Consider the following 22445-nt stretch of genomic DNA (forward strand, 5'->3'; position numbering starts at 1 on the left):
GGGAGTTGTGGTAAGTCTTTGGGGGGGGGATTAAGGAAGGTGAGGGGTTTAAATTTTTATTTTGGATCAACAATCGCGATTTCCAACGTATAGCTATGTTGAATAAGTTGGAAATCCGATCGTTTTCGCCTCATCACTTTTTTAAGTTAAAAAAAAAAATAAGTAGCGTTTTACATTTAAGTTCAAAACGAATGCACACCCCTAGTCATTAGTGCACAGTGGTGCACCTGCACCATCAACTTGAAAAAAATGTGTGCCACCCTGAACCAAAATTGAGCAAGTCAGTTCCTTAGAGCCACACACACTCAAAAATCACCTCCAGTACTTCAAAACTGCTTCACATCTACCATGTGAAGCAGTTTTGAAGTGCTGCAGTAGCCTTGGGCATAGAGCAAATGCTTAAGTTGATGATGTACTAGAAAATTTGCTGGCCATGTGGCTCAAAAAACACAATTAAGCATATGTTTAATTATTTAAATAAGTTAGGTGATAAGGTTCAAAGCTCATATTCTGCAACACAAAGTGTTATAACCTTTCTCACAGCTACATAGGTGAGAGAAAATTGACATTATGAGAGTGTGGTAGGAAGGGGCAATAAAAATGTCTAGCGTGCTGATCTTGCATCACAGCCCGAGTGTACGATACTGTTTAGCAGCCCCTTCCCCTCCCCTCCCCCCCCCCCCACTCCTGCCCAATACAACAAGGCTGCCTAGATCCTGATCATAACCCTATATAGATCTCATTTGATAGGTATTCTTTCACTTTTGAGTTTTAATTTTTGGAGTATAGATCCTGGATCATGGACAACAACAAGCCTGTGTGTACCTCAACACAGCAATAATGCTGCTGGGAACCTCCAGATGCCCACCTGATCTCCTTCTCGACCCCACATATCCCTCTGCAGGCAGATGGAGAGGTGCTTACCTCCCATTGTCCTGCTCACCACTATCACAATCATGCTGGCTCAGCACCACACCTTGACCACACTTGGATTAAAGTTTGAAATGCTGGAAAAGCCAGTGATATTTTGATAACAATGGACAAAAACTGTAAGAGGTAAACATCCCACATGCTGCCAAAGGGAAAGGGCATGGGGAGGCTTAGACCCTGGAGAGGTTGGGATCTAGGTGGCTTTGTTGCAGACAAGCCACATATGGATTATGAATTTCAGAAAGGTGGGTTAATGAGGTGGGGGTGGGATAAGGACTGGATTTGTATTTACTCACTCACCTTTCCAAGCCTGAGCTCAAGGTGAGTCACATTCAGGTAGCAGTAGGTAGGTCTGTGCACCAAAGGTTTGTAATTCTAAGGCAGCGTTTCACAACTGGCATGCTGTGGCACATTAGTATGCCGTGGCTGAAGTGCAGGTGTGCCGTGGCTACATTCTCCTTTTCTCTTTGGCTCCAGGCCTGCAGGATGTACTCCCACCAGCAGGGGCCAAGGGAGAGCAGCAGTTTGTGCTGTTGGTCTGCCCTTCATCCAGCCCTGTCTATGGGGTAAAAAAAAGCTTAATAAATCCTGCTTTACTTTAATGACTTTAGGCAATGGCGGGTAAAGCGATATGTCCAAGGTTTATAAGGAGCATCACTGGAGAGAAGGGGTTGAACCCTGTCTTTTCTGGTTCTCAAGTCTGCTGCTCTAACCAAGTAAGCTAGTCCAAAAGTTATAGTACACACAACACCCTCCTTCAGGATGAACAATAATTTTAAAAAATCATTTACTAAATACTGCAGAAATAGTGTATGCAAAGATAGGTAAAGCACTGAGATACATATAGTCTCAATAATACACCTAAAATGTTAAAAAATATTTAAAATGCAAATAAAATAGGCTAAAATTGTCCAGTCCAAAAATATTTTTTTTTTTACTTTTTTGTCTGCCTGTCACTCACCACCCCTTAGCCTGCCTGTCCTACTATATCTCTCACACTATCCCAGCCGTGCTCTCTAGCTGCTTCTCATGCTTCCCAGACCTAATCTCTAGCTGTCTCACCTTTTCCAACCCTAGTTATAGCTCTGTTTCCCCTCTCTTAATCCTACTCTTTATCTGTCTTTTTTTCCCCACCTCTTCTCTTCAGCTGTGTCTCTTCTCCCAGCACTTCTATTATCTAATTTCTAGATATCTCCTCTCTCATAGCCCTGGTCTCTAGCTATATGTTTCTACTTTTGTAGATGTATCTTCTCCAAGGACAAGCAGGATAGCAGTCTTCACATGGGTGACATCATCTGATGGATTTCTAGAACTTTGGCTTCACCTCTCTGAGCATGCTTCAGCATTCAATATACCACATGTCCATGTGGGGTCCCCTCAGTCTCTTCTTTTCCATGAAGCCTAATGACTTGCGGCAAAGTTAGTCTCTCTAACTTTTCTCCTTCTTTGGAGTGTTTTTTTCTGTTTTTCACAGTATTTGTATCACAGGAATGCACGGTCTATGTGGGGTCCCCCCCAGTTCTCCCCTCTATAGTCTCAGTTAGTTTATTCTACATTTTGTTAACTTTACTTTCGTAGTCAATCCCCTGGAGCAGTGGTGCACTCAGTGCCTGCTAGCCATCAATGGTCACTGCCATCGATTTTGACATCGGGTCCCTTTTCCTCGTGCACCAAGCGGTACCCTTGGTGCATGAGGACTATGCCTATCAAGGATCATCACTGTCTGCTCTTTTATTCAACATATATCTAATCCCTCTTTGTCACCTGCTAGAAGGCCTCAATCTGAACTTCAGTATTTACGCTGATGATATCCAATTTACAATTCCTTTCAATATTTCCTGGTCTACCACTTTTTTGCTACTTCATCTTTATTTAACAACTATAAAAACCTGGCTGTCTCACAATAGACTAAAACTCAATGCTGCAAAAACTGAACTAAGGGGGTCATTTTTCAAAATGCGATAAGACGTTTTCGCATGCATTAAGTGCTTATCGCATGTGAAAAGCCCTGTTAACGCATGCAAAAACGTGTTTACCGCATGCGATCGCACCATATCGTATGGTGCGATGCAAACTCCAAAAATAGGAGGAGTTAGGGGCAGAGAGTGGGCTGGGTTAGCCTGTCTGCGAAGAGCTATCGCACAGCCGTAACGCCGATTTTAACTATACCTCTTTCAAATGTGTTAGGCTGTGCGATAGCTGCCATGACTGTGTGGTAAGGTTTCATTGCCATTTGCGATGTCTCCCGTAAGTCCGATTTCAGCTGAATTGACAGAGAGAGAGAGAGAGAGAGAGCACCTGGCCAGAGCATCATGGCCCATAGGCAGGTATTTGTATCCCTATGGTAGGCCCACCTAGATTTGGGCAAGGTTCTCTCTAGCTTGGTTGAGAGAACCTTGCCCAAATCTCATCTTGGAGTGAGTTTCCTCACTCCGAAGGCCAGCAAATCTTCACAAGAGACCACTGTTCTGTTCGTAGGTGTCACGTAGAATGTCAAAGTGGCCCCTAACCCCCTACACTCTTACCTAATCCCCACCTCGAGTTACTAGGTGAGCCTACCATAGGGATACAAATACCTGCCTATGGGCTATGATATTATAGCCAGGTGCTCGCTCTCTCGCTCTCTCTCTCTCTCTCTCTAATATATCTATCTACTGCACCTGACTCAGAGTTTCAGCCTCCACAATCCTTTAGGTTTGAAAACCAGGTCATTCCCATAAACAACCACACAAAAAATTTTAGGTATGATTTTAGATTCAAAATTATCCATGGCAAATAACATAGCGGATACAGTCAAAAAATCTTTTTTTAAACTACTTATGCTCAAAAAACTCAAACCTTTACTAATGACAACTGACTTTCGATCCATAACACAAGCTCTTATCTTAACTAAACTAGACTACTGTAACTCTCTATACTTAGGTCTACCCCTGTCAACAATACATCTACTCCAGCTTGTTCAGAACGCGACTGCTAGACCCATTTTCAATTTACCAAGATCAGAACATATAACACCAATTTTACAACAACTACACTGGCTTCCGATTACTCAATGCATTACTTACAAGGTTTTAACTATGATCCATAATCTGATTTACAATACAAATACTGTCTGGCTTTGTTCACTACTACGCATCTATAAACCTTCATGACAACTCCATTCGATGGATAAATGCATTTTAGAAATTCCTTCAATCAAACTAGCAACCCTCACTTTAACCTGAAAGCGTACGTTCTCAGTGGCCGGCCCAATCCAGTGGAATGCCTTACCTGATTATATTAGACTGACAGCTAATCATAAGGAATTTAAGAAAAAACTGAAAACATATCTTTTCTCTAAAGCATTTAACACTCAATAACTCAATCTGCTGATTTACTTACCAGAACAGATGTATCTATTGTATTTAATGTGATTGTATTGTTCTATTTTTATGAGAATTATGCTGTAAACCGCCTAGACGGGCAGATACCTGCCTTATTCGTGCGGTATATTAAAATGTTTAAATAAATACATAAATAAGGATCTCCATGATAGATGTGTCCTCTGCCAGGGAGTATTGCATGACATCCAGGGTCGCAGCAAGTATGCACATATGACCCCAAAAGGCAGCAAGCCTGACTAGACAAAATGGACCTACTCTTTGGGCCCAGGAAGAGTGATCCATTAGCATCAGAGGAATCAACATCGAGGGACCTCTGAGCCGCACCAATGGCCAATGACATTGGCGAGGCCATTGGTTCCAACAACAGCTTCCATGAGTGCTGGAGGTGGCCTATTGCCCATCTCTTCCAGGTCGAAGATATTGAGTTTGTCATCTTCAGCCTCAGCACTGGAGAAAGACAGAATCAAGCATTGAGGGAAGCCAGAGAAGCATCGGCATTAGTCCCCATCTATGCATGGTTTCAGGCATGGGGATGCACCAGCCAGCTGGTGAAGAGCGCCATTCCTCTATGGTTCACAGGGTTTGCCATGGCCTTCATCAGTCCTGATGTCTTACACTGATCCTCCTCTCAGTTCTGAAGAAGATCTGGCTATACCTCCTGGATACCAGTCAGTTTTGGTATCAGCAATCATGAAGGAAGAGCTTGAGAAGCGTTTGTAGCAGGCCATGAAGAAGGTGCTGCAGGGCCTCAGTGTCAGGGCACCAATGGAACCAGGCCCAGCACCATACCTCCTCGAGCCGCTACTTGAATCCCTGCATATGCTTATCTGAGTGCTACTGACATCTTCACCACTGTTAGTGCCTGGGACGTCATCAATTCCATCAGGGCACTGAAGTCACCACCAACCAATCCAGTGGTTATTCCTGGATCTTCAGAGGAGGAAACTCCCCTGGCCATGAGGGTGGCCTCGGGATCCAAGCTCTCATGGCCAGTTGAGTTAGTTCTTATACCGCTGGCTGGGAACCGAACACCTTGGGACTCTTTGTATGACAGTGAGAATGAGGACCTTACAACCCCTGGGAGGAAGACTCCTTAGGTTTTTTGGATACCTACGCATTGAATGGCATCCCCTCTGACCCATCTCCTCCCAATGGCAGAAGGAAGTCTTCTGAAAAGCTTTCTCCTTCATGGGCTTTGTTAGGTTGGTGGTGGAGGCATTCCCATTTAATTTACAGACAGAGGAGGACATCTGGCACAAGTTGCTGGATATCCTCCAGTATGTGGCGCCTCCTAAAAAGATCATGGTAGTTGTTGATGAGGATGTGGATGTGGATGTGGATGTGGATGTGGATGTTGATGAGGATGTGGAAAAACCCCTTTTTAGTGCTTCCTGAGAATATGAAGGCAGACACAATATATCTTATCCAGAAGGCTCCCATATTCAGCAAGTGGCAACTGCCACACCAATAGTCATGATTGAATCTGCTCTCAAGAAGGCCAAACACAATCAGACCCATTCTTCTGTGCCCCCAGGGAAGGATTAGAGGGCCATGGATGCTCTTAAGAGAAAAATGTTTCAGGGTGCTATGCTTATCGCCTGCATAGCAGCCTACCATCTCTTCATAGGCCAGTATATGCAGGACATCCTGAAACAGGTGCAAGACATGGCTGAGCAGCTGCCTCAGCAGCAGCAGGACACCCATCTTGTGCTCCTACCATGTGACAGGGGCTGACCAATGGCACCAGTAGCCCCTGTGACATAGTAAGGGCAAAGGCTATCGGCGCCATTTTGATTACTGGCAGCCGACGGCCTGAGTGCAGGAGATCGCTCCCGGACCCCCGCTGGATCACCAGGGACTTTTGGCAAGTCTTGGGGGACCCTCCTGACCCCCACAAGATAACGCTGGCCATCCATTGCTCCTACCATGTGACAGGGGCCGACCAATCGCACTGGTAGCCCCTGTGACATAGTAAGGTCAAAGGCTATTGGCGCTATTTTGAATACCGGCAGCCGAGGGCGTGAGTGCAGGAGATGGCTCCCGAGCCCCCCACTGGACCACCAGGGAGTTTTGATAAGTCTTGGGGGTGTCAGGAGGGTGGGGGGTTTGTTTAAATTCGCTCCTTTAGACGGCCGAATAATTCGGCGAAGATTCGTTGTATTCGTGGGGAAGCGAAATGTATCGCGATTCCCCACGAATACAACGAATATGGCCCTACACGTTGCAGATTACCAATACGTTAGAAATGAAAGCACACCCCTATAATGAGGGAAAGTAGTTGTAAGGTAAGAAGCAAAGTCAAAGTAAACTCCCCAACTGCAAACTCTTCAGCAAAACCCAATTAAGTAGATTTACATTTATTAGTCTATCTTTAATTCCCGCTAACCTTGAGGCAAGATAGTAAAGAAGGTGTGCCTTTGACAGGGCAACATATGGACACCAGTAGGAATGGTCTTACCCCTTTAACTGCTCATTTTCAACAAGTACACTCACAGTTTCTGAGGGGCAGACTGGATGCACCATTTTGGTCTTTATCTGCTATTATTCACTATGTTACTATATTACTATGCTACTACATCTGCCTTTCAGAATTTGAAAATGGGGGCAGTTTATCACATTTCATTTTTGTCTAAACGTACTTTGCAAATCAAGGCAAATAAGAAATTGGCAGCAGTTAAGTCTTTCTACTGATGCTCCCCAAGACTTGTCATTATCAGCTGTATTATTCAATTTATACCTAGCTCCTACGGGAAAATTGACTGTGGCTCATGGGATACAGTATAGGTTATATGCAGATAACTTGCAGCTTATTTTACTTATAGCCAATTTGATACAAGGGGCTTTAGACATATTGACTAATTGAATAAAAGCAATTGAGAACTAAATGCCCATTTAATCACTGGTTTTAAAATTGGCAAAAACCAAGGTTTTACGAGTAAGTCGTACTTCAATTCCCATGAATACTAAGGAGCTTTGAATTAAAAGGAGGTCCTTCCCATATTGATCAGAAGTGCAAGACTTAGGAGTTATTGTAGACTGCATTCTTAGTTTTAAGTCTCAGATTAGAACAGTTTTAGGTACATCTTTTTATAATCTCCAGCTAGAGAAATGGCTGATAGGATGACTTTCAGTCTGTGGCACAGATGTTGATTTTATCTGCATTGGATTACTGCAAGGTCATTTATTTTGCTTTACTTAGAAAATATCTGAAGGTTTTGCAGATTGTGAAAAATGCAGCTGCTTGCCTAATTGCTGGACTTGAAAGGCAGGAGCATGTCACACCTATTTTGATGGTGCTACATTGCCTTCCCATAGCTATCAGGTCAACATTTAAGGTTTAAATGCTAGTTTTCAGGTAAATAGCCCTGAATATTTAAGAAAATTGTTGCCTTCTTGTGTGCCTACTTGGCCTTTATGGTCAGCCAATAAGCAGTTGTTGATTATCCTTTCCATTAAGGAATATCAGCTTCAAAGTTACCCATTCTTGGAAATTGTCATTTGTAGGCTCTGTGTTATGAATCAACTTCCTTTTAGACAAGAATCTGATATAATGGTAATTAGAAAAACTTTCAGGCTAACCTATTTGCTGAAGCATTTTATCTTAGCAACTATGCAGTTTCTCAGGCTGCTATTTCCTAGGTTGTCTGTATTAGGTTTTATTTTTTCGCTGTAGTAATATGTATTTTTTTTATATTATTATTTTGATGGTTTATGTATAATCATGAAATCCATCTTATACAGTATTTCTGAAAAAGGAAGACTAGAAATGTTTAAATAAATAAATACAACTATAATTTGTATAATTAAAACCCATGACACTCCAAGTCATCATGATTGGCTCATGTGCTACCAATATCACACTGCTGCCTTACAATAGATTATAAAGCACTTATCTGTGCACTTCCCTATTATGATATTGTCTTTCTCATTAATGCAGGCCAGATGAGCACAAAAGAAGGATGTTACAAAGACATGTGGACACAGGTCAATACATCATTCTGCAATCCAAGAACTCGACCAGTCATTGGGCTTATTCCCTGTAATCTACAGGCTTGCCCTCCCAGGTGAGAAGCAAACATGGTATAGAATAAATATCCATTTTCTACTATATATAAATTACTTTCACGTTTGAGAAGCAGCCAGTATCTGAAGTAAAACATACATTTTTCAACTTTAAGTTAATTGAATTGGAATGTGTTTTCCCGTCGATAAGCAGGATGAATTAGCCATACTGTCTGGGATGTGTTCCGGGTGGCCTGGGCGAAGCTTCACAAAGATCACACAACTTTGGCTCTGTGCGGCTGCGCATCCTTTCCCTCACGGCGATCTCTTTCTCCTTCAGTCTGTTTTTTTCCGTGCTGAAGGCTGCACGCGTAGCTACGTTTCTCTTCTCTTCAGTCTTTATTCTACAAGATTTTCTCTCAATCAACAGCACTTTTAAGTGCTACCATGGCCCCGAAGCCACCTGTCTTTCAATACCACAAGTGCGGCAAGAAAATGTCTGTTACAGACGGGCATAATTACTGTTACCTCTGCCTGGGCCTGGACCACGACCTGTCCTCTTGCCGAGACTGCAGTTGCATGTTGCCCTGGGCCTAGCACCTATGGGCACAGATGGTCGCCCACCTAAGGGAAGAGAGCACGGGGTCCTGTGCCCTGACATCAGAGTGGCTGTTGGCCACTCCTCAGTGGGGCCCAGCATGGATTGGCCGGAGAAAGCCAGGAGGGCCTCCTCCCTTGGACCAATGCAAAATGGGACAGGTGGGTCACCTCACCAAAGTACCTCCTCGCCTCCATGCCTTGGTGAAGCAATGGGTGTCGGGAGACGTGCCAAAACTGCCCTCACACAAGGCTGCATCGGCCAGCGTTGTGGAAGCCCTCCCGCTGATGCTAGTGTCGAAGCACCATGTTGCAGATGTAGCACCGACCGCTGAGGCGATGCATGCATCGAAGATGAAGCATCCAGATATATGTTGAGGATCTCCGATGCAGCAAAGCAGGACCAGCGTATGTCGGCTGCATTGACACATGCCAAGCAAAGCATGATGTAGACACTGGCGACGGCTCTTGCGTCATCGAAGCACACGACGCAAAAAGTCCTGGAGTTGCATCCGATTCACCAAAAGGTGAGCAAGTCTTCTCAATTCAGGACCAGCCATGGACCCTCAGGTCATGTTCTCTCCAGAGGAGATGGTTGAACTGGCTTTCTTAGATGTGGAGCTACTCTTGGAATATCTCTCCACTAGTTTCTCTGACTCCTCTGGGAGAGTTTACGCGGATATATCTTCTGTGTCAAAAAGGAAGAGGAGTTCCCCTCATTTACAAGAACCCCTCAAGAAGAAACTTAAGAAGTCTCATAGGAGCGAAGTGTCTGCTTACCGCCCGAGGGATCCGGATTCAAACATCTTACTGGCCACAGTACCTCCATCAAGCCACGGTCGCAAGAGGCAGGATCCCACTCCTGGCCATGGGAGGCTTGCATCCCAAACCATAACACAGATATCAGATATCCTGTCACAATTATTCTCTTCCCTCGAAGGAAAAAAGGGCCGCCCATCGAGCCCTTCTTTGGAAGATCTCTTACTGGCTGTAAGGTCCCTATCTCCACCTCCGAGGGAGCACAGCACGGCAGAGGAGCCTCTGAGTTCATGCCCTCAGTTTTCCCTGCAACCAGATATGGGTTTCCATCAGATCCACAGGAGGATCCACCAGAACCATCCTTGCCTCTGGAGGGCCTTTCCTACTCAAGTTTGTAGAAAAGGTGGGAACTTGTCTCACATTGAAACCAAGAAAGTTCCAGATCTCCGAGTGGAGGTATTGGGAATCCTAAAAATATTCGAGGTCCCATCTGAGTCTATGGCCTACCATCCCACGCTGTCTTGGATTCAGTGATGGCGAAGACTGGGAGTCCCCTTTCTCTGGTCAGCCAACCTCCAGAAAAACTGGCCTCAAATTCAGAATGCTGCAATCACCATACTATGGCATGGTCCAGCTGCCGCACGCCTCGGTGGTAGTCAAATCAGCCATGAAGCAGTCAAAAAAGGCCCGCCTTTACTCCAGTACCCCGCCGGGTCGGGACTGCAGGTATTTGGATGACTTCAGATAGAGGGCCTTCCAAGTAGGTATGTTGAATGCAAAAATCCAACAGCATCAGTTTTATATCACTCAATACCTGTATGAGTGCTTGCAGTCCCTAAATCCCCACCTTGTGTATTCCTTGATGATACAGCTCTCCCACAGCTGTTCTTTGACCTGGTAGAGGGATCTGGTCTGTATAGCATCTGCTCCATATGATATACAAGGCCTTCAAGACATCAGCTTGTACATCAGCGTGGGCGATAGCAGCCTGAAGAATAGCCTGGTTACGAGCTAATGCCATCTGGGAGGATGTGCATGAAAAACTGGCAGACCTCCCGTGTAAAGATGACAGTTTGCTCAGGGACAAACTACAGGAGACAGAATCCCAGCTGAAGTAGCACAATGTGACGGTCCTGTCCCTAGCACCACCAACGGAGCAGCAGCCCTTTACTAGGAGATACTATCTGAGCTACAGAATGGGCTATTACCAGAGGTGCCCCTTCAGGCTGTACCTGCCTTATCACCCACCAACCTTCCAGCAAATCAATCTGCAACCACAACATCAGGAGCCCAGGTTTAGAGCATGGGACCAGCGTCAACAGCAGCAACTGCAAAACAACCCCAACCACAACAAGGTTTTTGAAGGTAGCCGGGCCACTTCTACTGCCATTAGTGAGGGGCAGGATATCACTCTTCTACAATTCTTGGGAGGCGATTACCTCAGATCACTGGGTGTAGAATATCGTTTGGGAAGGATACTCACTGAGCTTCAGAGCCAGCTCCATCCTTCTGCACCTAGTACACTCTCTTCAGTCCCGCCTGCAAGGCCATCTGCTTCAAGAGGAAGTAAACAACCTACTTCATCAATGGGCTGGCCAGCAGGTGCCGCAGCACCAACTAGACAAGGAATTCTAATCCCAATACTTCCTTATTCCCAAGCAGTTGGGAGGGATCCACTCAATCCTGGACCTACGGGCTCTCAATATATTTATTTGGAAGAAGTTCAAGATGACGCCTCTCAAGTCGATCCTCCCCTTCTTGTGAACTAACGATTGGATGTGCTCACTGGATCTCAAGGATGCATACTCCGACATTCTGATGTACCGCTCCTCCTGGTGCTACCTCTGTTTTCAAGTCAATCTGGTCATAACCAGAAGTCCTCCCCTTTGGACTATTGTCCACACCAAGAGGCTTCATGAAGTGTTTAGCGGTAGTTGTGGCTAATTTAAGAAGGAAAGAAGTATAACTATTTCCTTACCTGGACAATTGGATGCTAGTGGCATTGAAACCCGCCACTCTCCAGTTGCACCTAGAAATGACAATATGTTGTCTGGAAGAGCTGGGATTCATCATCAACTATGAGAAATCCAGCCTTCAACCCATGCAAACTCTACAGTTCATTGGGGCCAGGATAAATACTGTCATGGGGATAGCGTTCTTACCTACAGAGTCCAAACCCTTCGCAACCTGGCCTCACAATTGAGGGACTGTGCACACCCCTCAGATTCTGACTCTTCTGGGCCACATGGCAGTGGCAATATATGTAGTACCTCACACTTATCTGCACATGCGCCGCCTGCAGTGGGGTCTGAAGATACAGTGGGCCCAATTTTCAAAACCACTTTCCACAAGAATAGGTATGACCCAAGATATGCAGAGAGATGTGGTGTGGTGATTGTGCCCTATAGTTCTCACTGTAGGTGTACCATTCTGCGTCCCGACATATCACTACAGATGCCTCAACCAAGGGGTGGGGAGCCCATCTGGAACACGTACAGATGCAAGGATTTTGGTCCACATGGGAACATACTCAGCAGATAAATCTGCTGGAACTCAGAGTGATAAAGAAAACCCTCCACACGTTTTGCAACCTCCTGAGGGGAAATAATGTCATGATCCCCCTGGAAAACCAGGTGACCATGTTCTACATAAACAAGGAAGGTGGGTCAAGTTCCTGGATCTTGTGCATGGAGGCGGTACAGATCCTGGCAAGGGCAGAGAGATGATTCATCTCTCTCCAGGCAACCTATCTTCCCAGCGTGGCAAACACCACGGCCGACAGGTAAGCAGAAATCTTTCATCCACATGAATAGGCTCTTCACCGGGACATGGCGAACGAGCTCTTTGTGAGTTGGGGCTTTCCATACATGGACCTATTTGTGACAGTACACAATAGGAAAGTTCAAACGTTCTGCTCAGTCTACTCTAGCGGGAAGCAATTTGCTCAGGATGTGTTCCTCATACCGTGGTCGGAGGGGGTTTCTTTTATGCTTACCCTCTGATTCCTCAAATTTTCAGGACAATTCAGAAGTGTATTGCGGACATCGCAGACCTCATTCTGGTTGCTCCAGCTTGGCCCAGACAACTTTGGTACGCCTATCTAGTTCGACTATCCATCACCCCACCTCTTCCCCTGGGCAACAGCATGGATCTCCTGACTCAAGAGAATGACATCCTCCTCTACCCCATGCACTCCTCGCTAAATCTGACTGTGTGGAGGTTTGAAGGAGAGTATTAAGCAACTTGCACCTACCAGCAGAGGTTCAGGACATCTTGATATCATCCAGAAAAACTTCTAGCAGAAGGAACTATCAGGGCAAGTGACTCTACCCTTACACCAAGCTGAGTATCAGAGACATAGACCCCTTCTCTTGCTCTCCGGAACTATTGTTGGAATGTCTCCATACCCTGTATTAATCGGGTCTGGAGACGGCATCCTTGCATGTCCATGTGAGTGCTATCTCTGCATATCATCACACATGCAGTGGGCTTCCGGTATCCAACTATCCTCTAATCTCCTGTTTCATGAAAGGGATCTTGTGATTGTGACCACCCGTAATGAAACCCCTGTTCCGTGGGACCATAGCTTAGTACTGGAACAGCTCCTACTTCCTCACTTCAAACCATTGTATAGCAGCCATGTGAGGTATCTAACTTGGAAGGTGCTCTTCCTGGTTGTGGTGACCTCGGCCAGAAGAGTCAGTGAGCTACAGGCACTGATTCACTACTCCCCATATCTGCAGTTTCACCATGAAAAGGTAACCCGTGAACACACCCCTCTTTTTTTTAAGTTTCAATTTGTTTATTGTTATAAATTTGAACATGAGTACAAACAAAAATAAAAAAGACAGAACATAATTTCAATGAGCACTACAATTCAATCATAATAGCTTCTTATTATGTACCATATGTAACTCCCTGGAAATATTACGACCAAAGCATAAATATCAGAAGTCTGGTCCTTGCAAAACTTAAAATAGAAAAGGGAAGGAAGAAAGAGAAGAGGAGGTCCAGAGACCTATAGAAAAGCAGACAGAAGAGTAAATAAACAGAGAGAGTAAGGATTCTGGGAACCAAAACCTAAGAGTCAACCCAGATTTTAAGATGATGAATTTACATAATCATCTAAAGGCTTCCACACTGAAACCCATTGGGCTAGCCTATTGTGTTTGATGACCATAGCCTTCTCATATTTATAGTACATACATACCAAGTTCCACCAAAGATGGTGAGATAGCAGATCGCTCCGTTTCCAGTTGGACATAATATTATGCAAGGCAACATTTATCATAAAGTCCAGTAATTTCTTATGGGGAGAAAGTACGTTGAGAGATGGACTGGCCCCCCTCAGAACTACCAGAGCATAACTAGGTGAATGAGTAATAGGTATTATTTTTGAGACACTTAACCAAAGTTGTTGCCAAAACATATTAGCATTGGGATAGAGAAATAGCATGTATTTCAAGGTGGCCCTGGGGGTATTACAAGACCAGCAATTGTGAGTGGAAAGAAGGCCTGCCCTATGTAATTTCCAAGGGGTCCAAACAGCCCTATGCAGAAGAAAGTATGAGGTTTGTGTGATACTAGAAGAAAGTGAAATACGAGTAGATGTTAACTATAAGCGTTTCCACATTAAATCAACAGGCATAACCTCAATATCTGCTTCCCAGGCTAAGCTCAAACGCCTGTGAGGAGCATTAGAGTGGTGCGTCCTAAAGAGTTTATACAAATGAGATGCTAAATGTCCTTTGTGACCATAATCCTGATATATTTGCAACAAAAAAAGGTCTTTTGGCCAACTGAAAATTGGAAAACACCTTTGAGAGGGTAATGTTCCACAGTTGAAACCAATTATAGAAATAAGAAATTATATCCCACTTCTCCTGCATTGTGGTAAAAGAGAATAGAACAGAGCCATTTATTATTTCAGTTAGGTGCCAAATATTTTTGGACTTCCAAGAAGGCCAATTTAAGGAATGGTGTCCAATTTTTAATGAGGGGTTATGCCATAATGGAGCCATAGAAGAGAATTGCGAAGGGCAAAAATCAGAGGGACAAATGGAATCAAATTCTTTGAGTGCCTGATGAAGGGATCTCAAAATGGGACTGGAGGCATGCTGAGGTAATATCACCATACCTGGAAAACACATAAGTGGATATGGGGAGAGAATGTGTGACTCAGCCGCTAACCATCGGGGGGCATCTCCCGATTAGTGGTCAGAGGAATAGTGGTGATAAGCTTGCTGGAGGATAAACGCCTGGTGAAAAGTATAAAAATCAGGAAAGTTAACCCCTCTGTCAGCTTTTACCATCTTCAGCTTAGATAGTGCTATTCTGGGGGCCTTATGACGCCACAGAAATTGCACTAAAAGGCTGTCTACATGCCTATAAAAATCTTTGGAGAAGAAAACAGGGAACATGGAGAGGATATAAGTGATCTTAGGAACAGGTACCATCTTAATAGTTTCCAATCGGCCCCACCACGTAAGGTGAAGAGGAGACCAATGTAGTGTAAGGTGTCGGAGAGTTTGTAATATCTGTGACTCAGCATTGCTAATAGTTTGTTGTGGGTCTGCATAGAATGTGATTCCCAAGTACTTGAGACCATGAGTGACTTTCTGTATGGGGGAGTGGGAAAGGTCCATTAGAGAACCCAAGTAATTTAGTGTGCAAAGTTCGGTTTTGTGCCAATTAATTTTGTATTCTGAAACAGAAGAATAGGAATCAATTAAATCCAACAAATGAGGAAGAGAGATATCAGGATTACGGAGAAAAAGAAGGACATCATCTGCATATGCTGAAAGTTTAAACACTTCTGAGCCAAACTGTACCACTTCAATCCATGCATCTTGTCTGATAGCAAGGAGTAATGGTTCCAAAGCCAGATTCAATAGGAGCGGCAAGAGGGGACAACCTTGCCGAGTTCCTCTGTGTAATGAAAAAGAGGGAGAGATTTGGTTATTAATATAAAGGTATGCAGTGGGAGAATATTATAGAAGACATATCCAGAAATGAATTTGGGACCAAAGCCAAATTGATGTAAAGTGGAGAAAAGGCTGCCTTCTGTTGTTTCTGTTTGTAGAAAGTATAACTGATAATATCACCCCTGTTCATAGCCTTAAAAACCACCCACAAGGAAGCCTCCAATATGTCTGGGGTTACATTAATTCAAAATACTCTGAGATCTTAGTGCGTATCCAGGAACTCCGAGTCAGAAATCAGTGTAGGATTAAAATGCCATTGTCGGTCCACAGGAATGGATGATAGCAAGTTGATTTTATCTTCACCACCAAATGATCAGATACTAAAATGGGAGCAATCGCCGCTGAAAGAATTCGGGGAATTAAGCTATTTGAGGTTAGAAAATAGTCTATGCAGGAATATGATGAGTGAGGAGAGGAGTAGAATGTATAATCTCGATCCATAGGCCTCAGCAGTCTCCAGGGGTCTGAAAGCCCAAAGGAAGTCATTAAGTGTTTTAATGTCGTTCAAGCCTTGGAGAAGGTGATACGAGCTGCTGACTTTCTGTCGAGAAAAGGATCTAAGGGTTGGTTGAAGTCACTGCCTATTATAAGCAAGGAAGAATCCACATTCAACAGATGAGCAAAGGTAGCATGAAAGAAAGAGGGGTCATCCACCTTTGGAGCATAGCAATTGAGGATTGTAAATTGCTCTTTATGGACAGTGACTTGAATAAATTCCATCTACTGTCAATATCAGCAAGCTGATGTGTGACATTGGCATCCAGATGCTTATGAATTAGAATAGCGGCGCCTTTTTGTGGATGGCCGAGCTAAAATACACCTGACCTACCCACTGCTATTTTAGCTTGAGCGTTTCAGATGCAGACAGATTTGTTTATTTATTTATTTTTATTTTTTCTATACCGACATTCTTGTAGAGATAGAAATCATACCGGTTTACATTTAACTTCAATTTCGCCTTGAGGCGGTACAGAGAACTACGTTAGAAAATCAAAAAATTTAACAGGAAATGTAACACTCTGGTCTAAGCATAGACTTATAAGATCAAGGGAGATTATTTAAACATGTCAGATACTAAGCTCATCCAAAACAAAAGAACTTGAAATACAGATGTGTTTCCTGTAGTAGTAAAATATCTGGTTGAAGAGTATGCAGATAAGTTACAACTTTTCTGTTTTATAGGGTGTGAGAAGCCATTAACATTTAATGATATAAGAGTAATTGATGTGATCTTCGTAGCCATATGTGGTTCTGAGGAATACACATTGAAATATAATCAACCTTAGATTTCTGGTATATTAATATAGCAGGTATGTCCATTACCAAAGAAGAAATCAGAGGGTGAAAGAGAAAGAGCACAGGAATAAGCCCTAGAGAGGGGGCAGAACCAAAAGGAGGAATTAGCAGAAGAAGAAAAAACAAAAAATGTACAAAAAAGAAAAATAGAGACCATCTCACTGCAAGACGCATCTTGCAAAAATAGAAGAAAATCAAGTAGAGAGCCTCAAGGCAGACCATAGGCCCCTCGAGACTGCATCTCCCAACATTAGGAATGAACAATAAGCATGGGAGGGAAAAAAGCCAATCCAATACCATTCTTGGAACCTGTTGCATTATAGCGCTATAAAGCAGCATAAACTATATATAGCCATACACACATGAGACATGTATGTATGGATAGACTAATTGGTTACTCACACCGACATTTTCATAAGTTATTAAATATATAAAGGGGAACAACGGAAGGGAATGGACAAAGGAATGGGGACCAAGGAGTCCCTATGGCAATTTAGTCAGTTGCACTGGATCAGCGCAGAGCCAAAGTAATTTAGTAGTCCATCCATTCTGTATAATGACTCAAGTAACCATGGATTGCAAATGTTCAAAGGAGCAAAGAAAAGCATCCAAATCCTTTGGTGCATGAAATATTTTCGTTTGGTTGTGGCAGGTAACCTTCATTTGCACCGGGTATAGGATACCATATTTTGCTCCCAGTGCTTGTAATCTTGGCCGCAGTGCTAGAAAGGCCTTCCGTTTGTCCACAGTTGATTTTACCAGATCAGGGGCAAATAGAAGGGTGTGCCCTTGGTATATTATCGGGGGCCTGTATGCGAGCAGCAGTGAAAATTTTCAAAACTTGCGGGTATCGGAGGACATTAAAGATGACGGGTCTAGGATATTTCGAATTCCACAGGGGTTAGGAGAGAATCCTATGTGCTCTGTCAATCTCAAATGGATGTTCAAATTCCATGCACAAGCAGTTGAGTAATAAATTGAATAATGTCTGAACCTTCCGCACCTTCCAGTATACCTAGTATTCTGATGTTGTTTCTCCTATTCCGATTAAATAGGTTATCAATGTCCTGTTGTAATTTTTCCATGTCTTGTGCAAGACGTGGGACAGGAGCAGTCACAATTAGAAATGATGCCACTTGCGATTCTACATCATCAATTGGATTTTGAAACAAATCCAAACACATTGACATATTCTGTAAGTCCCCCCGAATGGCTGTTGTAGTTTCTATATTTACTTGAATTAAGTCCTTGAGCTGTTTAAGCTCCGTAAGAACCAGGTCAGCCGATGCCATTACTTTCGTTGGTGAGACCTTGTCGGGCGATGATGAATCTGGTTTCACCCTCTTAGAACCGGACACTGCGGCGAATGCGGCTTCAATCTTACTAGCCTTATTTGAAGCCATCAATCCTGTACAGGGTAGTGAAATATTAAAAGAAAAAATTGCGTTCTTATTGCTTCCCTCAATAGGAGATGTGGTTGAGAGGAGCTGCAGGCTCAAGCGGCCATTTTGGTCACTGATCAAGAGTGCCTGCCCCCCCATCCCTCTTTTTTACTTAAGGTTGTATTGGCTTTCCACTTGAATCAGACCATCACGCTGACAACGTTCTTCCCAAACCCACATAAAAATGAGAGGGAATAGCTTCTTCACACATTGGACTGTAAAAGAGCTTTAGCTTACTATAAATGAAGAACACATTCCAAGAAAAGGATTTCTCAGTTGTTTGTTTCCTTTAAACCGAATAAACAGGGCTTCCCGGTAGCCAGATGAACTCTGGAGTTTTCAGTGCATTCACTTCTGCTACACCACATGAGCAACAGGCCTTGCTAGCACACCAAAGGCACACCAAGTAAGAGCAGTAGCAGCTTCAGTGGCTCATTTCTACAAGGTGACATTGCTGGACATTTGTAAAGCTGCCACATGGTCATTGCTGCATGCTTTTATGTCTCACTACTGTCTTGACGAGCAGGCCTCTTCGGATGCAGCGCTGGGCTAGGCAGTGCTAAAATGAGCGTCAAGATAACGAGACTGTCAACAACAAGGGTGGGTTGAGCACACAGTGACCATCCAGGACTGCGGCACCCTGATACGTCCCATTTCCGAGTCTTCAAACTGCACTCACAGCCCTCAGCTGGAGACTCCCATACAGTATGGCGCCATTGCTGGCCAATGGCACCGATAGCCCCTGTCACATGGTAAGGGCAAAAGGCCACCGGCGCCATTTTGTTTACTGGCAGCCGATGTCCCGAGAGTGGGAGATCACTCCCGGGACCCCTGCTGGACCACCAGGGACTTTAGGCAAGTTTTTGGGGGGTCGGGAGGGTGGGGGATTGTAATTAATTAAATCTGAAGGGTTGGGGTGGGGGGGGGGGGTTTCAGTTTGGGACAACCGAAAAAAATCGGCCCAAACCACGGGAAATAAAATTTCCTGCGGTGGGCCAATAACAAAGCCCGAAGCAAAAGATTCGATCAAATCACATCTCTATAAATCAGGGTATTTTATAACATGCGCATTGCAAAAAAATAACCAGTTTTACCATTTAGTCTACCAGTTCACTCAGTCCATTTGCAGCTTGTGAAGACCCTTCTGGCTCTTCAGCCTGAAGTCCCCCATTGCACCCAGATCCTCTACCTAGTTATTTTTTTCACTTTAACAATGTTTATGATTACTTACACCAGATTTCAAGTAGAAGTAAATGTATGCAAGTAAAAGACATATGTACATCATTTAGGCAGATTTTAAAATAACAGCTTATGCATGTAAATGTTGGTCCCACCCTAAAATGCCCCTGGCACGCTCCTTTCTTACATGCACAAAGTTACTTACAGACCCCAATTTACACTCACTCAGGTTGATTTTAAAAGCATTGCTCGTACAAAAATGCCTAAATATGCATGTATTTGGGCGGCGCTGCAAAAAATACATGCATATGTACCCTTGTGTGAGAGAGGAATAAGGGGTGAGACATGGGTGGGGAATGGGTGTTCTTGGGGGGGGGGGGGGCATGACTTACGTGTGAAACTCCAAATTTTAAAACCAAGACCATGGCGTGCATCAGCTTGTTATCCACATAACTTTTCTACTGCTCCAGATGAGGAACAAGTCTGTGGATCTCAAATTTTAGGGCCTACAAGTCAGGGTGAGGAGTCTGGGTCAACTGGGGGGCATGCAGAATGAAGAACCAGAGGGGTCTGGAAGACCTCAATATTAACTAGCCAAACTGGTGGACTCATTGGAAAAACTGGGTTGTCCCTCTTGCGAGCATGTTTTAAAATTTGCTGTCATACGTGCATAAAAGCCAACATGGTCCTACTGAAGACACATGTGCACTACTTGTACTCAAGTAACCTCTTAAAATTAGGAGCATAATTGCACATGGTTGATGCATTTTAAAACATTTGCACATAAGTGCATGCATGATTATAAATTCTAGCATATCCTCGCTTGCGTGCCGATATGCTTATGTATGGAGGTTCTCATTTGTTTTAAAATCAATCGTTGCAGTAATGAAAATAGCATGTATTTGCATATGTGCTATTTTAGGCATGTAAGTGCTACTTTTTACGTATGCATCATTTGAAAATTTAACTGTTAGTTAATAACAATATAATACATATAAACACACAAAGACACATTTCTCCAAGGACAAGCAGGATGACAGTCCTGGGTAACATAATTAGATGGAGCCTAGCACGTATGCATGGAATATACCACATGTCTATGTGGGGTCCCCTCAGTTTCTTCTTTTCTGTGAAGCTTCTCATTTTGCGATTGGGTGAACCTCACCTTTTTTCAAAACTTTCTAACTTCATTTGAAGTGATTTTTGCAGTTGGTTTTTTTTCACAATTTCTTGCTCTCCCCCCCCCCCCCCCTGCCCCAGTTCTCTCTCGTTAGCGACCTAGGTAGGTTTTTCAATGTTTTTGGTAACTTTATTTTCGGTGTCGATCCTCTGGGGTGGCAGTGCACTTGGTGCCTGCCAACCATTGACAGCGGCTGCCCTTGATTTTGATCTTGTGTTCTTCTTGTTTCATGATGACATATCCATGCCAGGTTTTAAGTGGTGCCGCAGGTGTGTGAGGACGATGTCTTTCATGATAGACGTGTCCTCTACCTTGGATATTGCACGACATCCAAGGTTGCAGCAAGTGCACTAAGAAGACTCCATAAGATCTGGCTTAATAAAATGGAGTGCCTCTTCGGGCCGGAGAAGACTGAGTCATTGGCATCAGCATTGAGGGACTTTGGAGCCGCACTAATGGATATCGAGCCATCGACATCGACTGGACCACTGGTTCCGTCGAAGTCATTCACTGTCAAGGACACCAGAGACAGGCCATTGCCTTATTCCTCCAGGTTGAGGAGATCGGAGTCATTGCCCTCGACCTTGGCACCAGGGAAGGAATGATGTAAGCATCGAGGGAAGCTGAAGAAGCATCGACATCAGTCCCAATCGATGCATGGCGCCAGGCATGGGGATGCAACACCTTCTGTTGTGATGCCTCTGAAGCGAGCCCCAATGCAAGGAGACTCTTCATTGATGCCAGGGGTATGCCATGGTCTCCACCGGTCCTGATGCCCTCCACCAATCCTCTTGGTTCTGAAGAAGATTTGGTTATATCTCCTGGGCTCCAGCCTGTCTTGGCATTGGAGATTTTCGAGGAGGAACTGGATAGGCACCTGCAGTAGGCCATGTAGTAGGTGATGCATGGCATCAGTGTCAGAGCATTGACGGCACTGACACTGGCACCATCGTTCCTTGAGCCACTGCTGGAATACTTGAAAGTCTTTATCGGTGTGTTACCGACCCCATTTCTGGTGTCAGTTTCTGGAGCAGCATCAAAACTTGCAGGGCACCAACGCTGCTATTAGCCAATCTGGTGCTCATGCCTGGTTCCTCAGAAGAGGAAGTTCCCCCAGGGCCAGGGAAGTTACTGGGGCCTGCGCCAAAATAGCCAGTAGAACCAGTGCTTTCACCTCTGGCTGGGGGCTGAATGTCCAGGGCCTCATCACAGTCGATAACAGCGGAGATGAGGGCACCCGTGACCACTGGATGGGTGATTTCTCAGATGTTTCTGATGACACTTCAGATGTTCTGCCCACAGAACCATCTCCTTCAGAAGAGCGAAGGAAGTCTCCATTGGAAAACCTCTCCTCAGCAGGATTTGTCTGGGGATGGTGGACACCATCACATTTCAGTTGGAGACTGAAAAAGATACCAGGCACAAAATGCTAGATATCCTCCAGTACATGGGGCCTCCAAGGAGATCAGGGCAGTCCAGTACATGAGATCCTTATGGAGTTACTGATAAGGATGTGGGAACTCCCCTTCATGGTGCCTCCTATTAACAGGAAGGTTGACGCGGTTTATCTCATCCAAAAAGCTCTCAGATTCAACAAGTATCACCTTGTCAAATTTGCTCTCAAAAAGGCCAAGTGCTTTTGGAGCCATTTTTCAGTGCCCCCAGATCTACATGAGCCACTACTTGTGTGACA

General features: G+C 44.3%; 1 protein-coding gene across 1 annotated transcript in view; it reads left to right on the plus strand.

Moving 5' to 3' along the window:
• The window catches only part of ADAMTS16 (ADAM metallopeptidase with thrombospondin type 1 motif 16), an 806542-nt gene that overhangs the window by 600116 nt on the left and 183981 nt on the right, over positions 1 to 22445 (plus strand). The window contains 1 exon segment of the mRNA XM_029589991.1: positions 8251 to 8377. Within this exon segment, the coding sequence (XP_029445851.1) occupies positions 8251 to 8377 (127 nt within the window).

This window comes from Rhinatrema bivittatum, chromosome 2 (genome assembly GCF_901001135.1).
Source record: "Rhinatrema bivittatum chromosome 2, aRhiBiv1.1, whole genome shotgun sequence".
Lineage (NCBI taxonomy): Eukaryota > Metazoa > Chordata > Amphibia > Gymnophiona > Rhinatrematidae > Rhinatrema > Rhinatrema bivittatum.